We start from the raw sequence: 7,290 nt of genomic DNA, 5'->3' as shown, positions 1-7,290 counted from the left end.
GATTAGTGGCTGACATTGAGCACACACTCAGTAATTACTGGTTAAGTAAATGAACAGAAAAGAAGAGGAAGTAGGTTTAAAATAGGAAGGTAATTTAAAATAGGAGCAAGCATTGTAAAATGTTAGAATCCTGGCTCCTCTGTTTATCTGTGCTTGACCTTGAGCAAATACTTAACTTCCCTGTTCTTCAAAGTTCTCAAGGAGACTATAGTAATAGTACTATTTCCTTAGTTTGTGGTAAAGAATTAGTGAGTTTAAATATGTAGAGTGCTTAGAACAATTCTTGTCTAAAACATTCAAAAACTAGTGAGTTTGACTTAGCAGTAACCAGCCCAAATCAGACATCAAATCAGGCAGATCTGACCCAGGTTTTCTCACACCTCCTACAACACCTTTTTTTGTTGTTATTAGTTGGCTGACATCAGAAAGTCCTCTCTTTCCAAAATATCTTTTCACCATACCACCTAGCCTGTCATACATGAGCAGGAATTTCTACCATTGCAGTCATTTTTCTAAAAGACAGGAAAACAGTGAGCATTTCCTAATAAAACAAGCACCTGTTACCAAAGATGGACTGGAAATCACAAACTAAGCTCCCGTTTTTCTTTTAGTTAGCTTTCCCCATTAACCTCCAGCCCAGATGAGTGTGGCAGAGGGCCTGGCAATGAGTAGATGCCAAAAGCCTACACAGGATATTTTAACCTCTGACATTAAAGAGGGGGAATGGGGGAAGTGAAGGGGAAATTTTTTAAAACGATATGAACACATAATTTTAATCCTGAACTAGTTCATTTAACGTTTTGTTTTTGTTTTGTTTCTGTTTGATCAAAGGCACGGAGCCCTTTCCTGGGATCGGCATTGATTATAAGCAAAATGGAGACAGGTGTGACCACTGTGGTACCGATCCTGGCATTCCAAAGGAAGAGCAACAGACAAACCAAAAGCTTTTCCTCAAAGGTTTCAACTTTCCCAGACTGATTCTTTGATCTATACAATCTATAATCTCGGTAGCACGGTGGGGGCAGAGTCCGAGTGGACATAAACCCTTTTTCAGAAGAAATTGATTAAGTCAGATTTTTTTTTTTTAACTTCCTTGTTCCTTCAGTTCGTGAAGAGTCCGTGGGAAGACGTACTTTGCTGCGCGTTTCAAAGGTGAGCAGTACGAGGGTGTTTCGAGCCTCAACTCTGGAAAACAAGGAGGGTGGAAACAGGGATAGAGTTGAGAAGTAAGCAGGGATAGAACTAGAAATACGACAAAGGCAGCATGGTTAGAGTCCAGGGTAAGGACAGGAAGAGCAACCAGGAGATGTCGGGCTTTTTGTCTTGAAATAGCTAGAAAAACCTCAAGGTAGAGGCCGAAGGGGGTTGGGGGGACAGAGATCAACCGCAAATTCAGAATGCCTCTCAGGTTCTGGGGGCGGGGCGTAGGGAGAGGGGTGTGCCGTGACCACACCCAGAGCTGCCAGTCCCGCGCTTTCGAAAGCTCAGCTGGAGTTTACTGCGTGAACCTGTGAAAGGACCGACGAATGAATGACCCTCCTACCAGGATGGGGGTCCTGGATCCCCACGGACCTACGGATCCCGCGGACTTCCCCGGCAGCCTGGGGCGCACAGGGTCCGTTCTGCGAGTTCTGGGGCGCGGGACTCCCCTGGCCGCGGACGTCCGGAATCCCAGGGCGGCGGGGGCGAGCGGAAGCCGGCGCGGTGACCACGAGAACCGCCGGGCCGGGGAGAATCCGGGCTCTTTGTCCTGGGTCAGAGAGAAAGTGCTCTTTCTTCTTCATCCAGAGCGGGGGCTGGGGACTCAAGGGGATCCTGCCCGGGAAGAGGCGGCCGGTGAGGAGGACCTTCCCCAGGCTGATGAAAACGACCGGGAACCCGACTGCCCTTCTCTTATCTTCCCACGAGAAAAGCCAATCACTGGCAGCCGTGTAGACTCTCGCTCTGGACCTCCGCCGCGGGACCCCGCAGCCTCACCCAAATCCGTGCTCGTGCGGGTCGTGGATTATCAGGTGACACAAGAAGTCCTGTGGACCGCGTGGACGAAGGGCTGCATGACCACACGGACAGAGGAGCGTTCCATGACCGCGGTCACTTTTCTCACCAACAAGGAGTAAAGCAGGTTGTGGGGGCGCAGGGACCCCTGGAGAATCCCGCGCTCTCTTGGCACGGAGAAAGGCACCCCGCGTCTACGCGGAGAGACGATCTTTTCAGGTTCTGGAGGATCTTGATTCCCCCAGGAGATTAAACAGGAAGGAGGAGCCCGAGGTAAATTCGGGGCTGGTGGATGAGCAATAATCCTCAAGGAAAGAAAATGTTCTTCCGGGAACCCCAACCTGCAACTAACCGACAGCAAGGACCTTTTTAAGAGGATGGCGCAGCGCTTCGGGATGGCAGATGATGGCACACAATACAGATTGAAGAATTGTAAGCAACATAATACCTCTATCATGACTTAAATACAGTGAAGGTCTGGGGACTTAAGTCATACAGAAGAGGGGAAGAAAAGTTATTTTGAATTTAGAAAAACGGGAGTTTTGAAATAAGAAAATCTGTTGTTATTTCTCATTTTGCAATACCTCTCGTGATCATTTGATCATTTTTTTGCCTCCCCACTTTCTCTTTAAGACCTAAAAGCAGAAACGAAGTTTGAGGGCTGCTCTGTAAAGGGGGTGGGAGTAGATGGCGAGAGATTTGTCTTAAATTTGAAAAAGCAAGTAAAAAGAATCGGGAAAGTGAAAGCAACAAGTAAACGATTTTTTCTTTTCTTTATACTCTCTTCTGATGTGCACATTTTTCTGTCCCCCCTTCAACATTTAAGTGTTAGGAAGAAAAGAGGATCAAGGAAAAGAAGGTGGGGGAGGGGGACAGAAAACAGCTTTAAAGGCAAAATCTCTTTAAAAGGGCTTTACCCCAAAGTGTCTAATTTAGTCTAGTAAAAATGATTTTAATATGAATTTTTAAATTATTTTAATTTTTAAAATACTGCAGATAAATCTGCTGATCTAAAGGTGGATAGAAATGTATAGTTTGCCATAAAAGGACTATATATCTTATTCTTGTCCATAGCTCTTTATTAATAAGATTTGGAGTCAGGACTGAATTAAAAATGCAACTTTCTTGATGCCGTTGAAAAGAAATTTCTCCTGGTGCTATGGAAACAACTCATTTTTAGTTTAATTATTCCTCTTTTTAAATAAACACTGACTTTATTAACCTTTTGGTAGCGTGGCCTGGTTTGGAAATCTGTGAGAAGCAGAGCACTCCCTCCAGAGATAAACTGCTTGACTTCAGTGCTGCTAAAGGGGTGGTATTCAGTCACTGCAAGAAGTAAGGGACCAGTGGGACTTTGGCTTTCGAAGAGTAAATTGTTGAACAGTGTGCCCACTCCTCCCTCTATGCCCCTTGTTCTCAGTTTAGAGCTTGAAATGCCCTCAAAATTATCATCTGATCCACTTCTTGTCTCCTAGCAGACTAGATAGGTAAGATATATCCCTGTTTTACTGATGAGCCAGCCTAGGCCTAGAGGTCATGTGGATTGTGTAAGTCACACAATGAGTAATGGCATGTGCTTACTAAATAGACAAGAATATGGTCACCTCTTTCCTAAAGACTGAGAATTGCCTTTGGAGGGACTTCTAGAGAGTCAAAGTTGACTGAGGGCATCCTAGGTTTTCTGACGCATGTTTGTAAGAAGTACTAGAATCACCTTGATGTCCCTGAGTCCTGCAAGGCCTGTTGGCTGGAGAGTTACCACTAACAGTTCTCAGGCCCATGAGACCCTCACTTGGGAGAGGAATTTAGGACCTGAGCTTATCTGTGTTCAAAACTATTTGGTAGGTAGAAAAGGTAATATAGGCCCCAAAAAGTGAATTATCTTTTTTCTTCCAACAACCCTGCCTGACTCCTGTGTAAGGTTAAACTTCTTGGCAGACACATTTCAGATGTGACTTAATAAATTTGGTTGAGAGTCACATGCCTCATGGAATTGAGCATTGAATATAGTCAACACGAAAAGCCTCTTTAACATTGACCAAAAATGATAGCATCATTTGGAGGCAACTCTCGAATTTAGCTTCTTGGGTTCAAAACTGCTCTACCTCTTACTTACTGTGTCTTTGGGCAAATTCTTGATCTCTGTGTGTCTCTGTGCCCTTATTTGTTAAATAGGAATAATAAATATTGTCGACTTCATTGGGTTTTTTTTCCAGGATTAAGTTAAATGAAAAATACTTAGAACAATGCTTGGCATTAAATAAATGCTCAAAATTAACAGTTATAATTATTATAAGTGTTATTATTGTTTAATTCACTTTCATCCTAACCAAGCTTTAGTCTTTTATTTAATAAAAAGTAGCTGAACACATACAACATAAGAAATCCTATAGAACTCAAACCAGTGGTTTTTACTGACTCTTTTCTGCATTGCTGAAAGATTTATTTCTAGCTTTTCCCAACACTTAATGGATCAGTAAATACATTTTTAAAATTCCTTACAAGTGACCACCACATCATGTGCTAAAGATTCATCCTAAGGCTCCAAGGCCTAATGTGTACCATGCTTGAATCTTTGAAGGGGTTTCACACACTATTTCCTGTTGTCAGGTGGGAGATTTGAATACTTTCTCTAGAACCTGTTGGGTTAGTTTGTTTTCCCTCTGGGATTTTAAATCTGATGCACTGTTGTCTCAGAAAAACAGAATGGGCATAATTCATTTTCATTTTATCTCATTTCTTTTAAAATGTATTTATTTCAAGTCAGCTTAACTTCTTTAATCCAAATAAGTTTGGGTTAATTTTATCTACTTTAAGTAAAAATTATTTTCAAAGCACTTAGCAAACTCCCAGTTAACTGCCTTCGACACGCTTATAGATTTCCTTTAGACAGATGTCTCCCTGTTAATGAAACATAGTAAGTTTGAGATACTGTTCAATTTGCTTCACAGATTTTCCTGATCCAGGCAGAACATTGTCATGTGAAGAGCTTGAGGAATCGTTTTGCATTCACAGTATCTTGGGAGTGAATCCGTAGTGAAACTTGGGCATCCACAATACTAAGATATCTCTGAGAATGGCTGGGTCTTGGCACTTTGGTCTCACCTCCACCTCACCAAAATATGTGATCATCTAAAATTGTCTTAGGTGAATGAATCACGACAAGGACTTCCAAAAGCCACCTGGCCACTCAAGTGACCATAAGGCAGATATCACAGTCACATATCTACCATGGATCAGGCAAGCAGCAAGCTCTCTGAAAATCTTTGTCCATAGCCTTTGTCACTTTTGAGATTCATTACATTTGACTTGCTGCTTTTGTTGATCATCACCAGCACTTGATCTGCTTTCTGCTGAAAGAGAGGAGAGAGAGAGAGAGAGAGAGAGAGAAAGAGAAAGAAAGAGAAAGAAAGAAAGAAAGAAAGGAAGGAAGGAAGGAAGGAAGGAAGGAAGGAAGGAAGGAAGGAAGGAAGGAAGGAAGGAAGGAAGGAAGGAAGGAAGGAAGGAAGGAAGGAAGGAAGGAAGGAAGGAAGGAAGGAAGGAAGGAAGGAAGGAAGAAGGAAAGGAAGAAAGAAAGAAAGGAAGAAAGAGAAAGAGAAGGAAGGGAAGGAAGGAAGAAAGAAAAAAAAAGCTTTCTATTAAAGGAAAAACATTCACTAAGAAAAATTTGAGGAAATATTTTTCTAGGGAAAGGAAAAATGGAATAAAAGAAAGCAAAACCCATAATTCCAAATCTCGTTTAAAATTTGGTATGTTTCTAGACTGGTTTTATTTCTTTTATTCTATTTTTATGTATATATCCCTACACTATAAATTGAGCATAAACTATATATAAAATCTGAATATTGTCTATATATAAACTAATGTACACTGATGCTGCTCAAGGTGTAGTCTGCAAACCAGCAGCATGGGCATCTCCAAGAAAGTTTTTAGAAATGCAGAATGTCAGATTTTACCCCAGATCTGCTGAATCAGAATTTGCGGCTTGACAAGATTCCTGGGTCATTCACATTAAAGTTTGAGAAACATTGACATATGCTGTATATAGTTCTTTTTCCTACTTGGACACTTGCAAAAACTAAAAAGTTTGTACTTTTTTGTATTCTTCATTAATTGTTGACAATGCCATGGAAATAATACTTTATAGAATTATGAAACCATTTAGAGATTATGAAAGAGTGAAATCGTTATTCTAAAGTTTTTTCTAATAAAACATTGATTGACTATTGGAGTTAAAACTAGTCATGTAGGCTTAAAGATGGAGGTACATATGTTCTGAGAAATGCGTTTATGTGTTTTAGGTTCTTTCATCTTGTGCGAACATCATAGAGTATGTACACATAAACCTAGACGTATAGCCTACTATACACTGAGGCTATATGGCATAGCTTATTCTATTATACAAAACTGTACAGCATGTTACTCTGATGAATAGGTGTAACGCAGTGGTATTTGTGTACCTAAATATAGAAAAGTAATGATACGGTACAAAAGATAAAAAATGGTATACTTGTAATGGTGCTTATCAGGAATGGAGTTTGCAGGACTGGAAGTTGCTTTGGGTGAGTCAGTCAGTGAGTGGTGAGTGAACGTGAAAGCCTAGGTCATTACCATATGCTACTACTGTAGACTTTGTAAAGACTACATGACTACACTTAGGCTGCACAAAATTTATAAAACACAAGATTTATTAAGAACAAGAGAAAATGATGCAATCAAGTGATGCGGTAAGCATGTAAAATGTATGGGGCTGCTGCTGGCATAACAGTGTACTGTCTTACAGCAAACTTTTTATAAAAAGTATAGCATAGTAAATACATAAACCAGTAACAGTTTATCGTTTACATGACTACACTTAGGCTGCACAAAATTTATAAAACACAAGATTTATTAAGAACAAGAGAAAATGATGCAATCAAGTGATGCGGTAAGCATGTAAAATGTATGGGGCTGCTGCTGGCATAACAGTGTACTGTCTTACAGCAAACTTTTTATAAAAAGTATAGCATAGTAAATACATAAACCAGTAACAGTTGTTTATTGTCGTTATGTACTGTACATAATTGTATATACTGTACTTGTATACAGCTGGCAGTGCCAAAGATTTGTTTACACCAGCATCACCGCAGACACATGAGTAATGCTTTGTAGTATGAGTATGACTTTAGGATAATTAGGAAGTCACTAGATGATAGGAATTTCTCTGCTCCATTGTAAACTTAGGGATCATCTGATAAGTGGTCCCTCTTGACCAAATATCTTTAGCGGCAAGTGACTGTATTTCAGAAATATGGT

The 7,290-nt window shown here is 40.6% G+C and overlaps 1 protein-coding gene across 4 annotated transcripts in view; it reads left to right on the top strand.

Moving 5' to 3' along the window:
* The first annotated feature begins 1,156 nt into the window (after positions 1 to 1,156).
* Positions 1,157 to 7,290, top strand: part of CUNH6orf141 (chromosome unknown C6orf141 homolog) — a 54,552-nt gene continuing 48,418 nt past the window's right edge. For 2 of the 4 annotated variants that reach the window (XR_003044454.1, XR_003044453.1), the window contains exon 1: positions 1,157 to 2,427. Coding sequence is in view for 1 of the 4 variants with exons in the window: in XM_025042769.1 (XP_024898537.1) it covers positions 1,527 to 2,117 (591 nt within the window). In the remaining 3 variants the exon portion in view is untranslated. Of the gene's footprint in view, positions 4,190 to 4,946; positions 5,390 to 7,290 lie in introns of those variants that run through there. The other 2 variants (XR_003044452.1, XM_025042769.1) reach the window with 2 other exon arrangements.

The sequence above is a fragment of the Pteropus alecto genome, unplaced genomic scaffold (genome assembly GCF_000325575.1).
Source record: "Pteropus alecto unplaced genomic scaffold, ASM32557v1 scaffold7, whole genome shotgun sequence".
Classification (NCBI taxonomy): domain Eukaryota; kingdom Metazoa; phylum Chordata; class Mammalia; order Chiroptera; family Pteropodidae; genus Pteropus; species Pteropus alecto.
The sequence above is the reverse complement of the archived record's forward strand: the minus strand, read 5'-3'. Positions and strand labels throughout refer to the sequence as shown.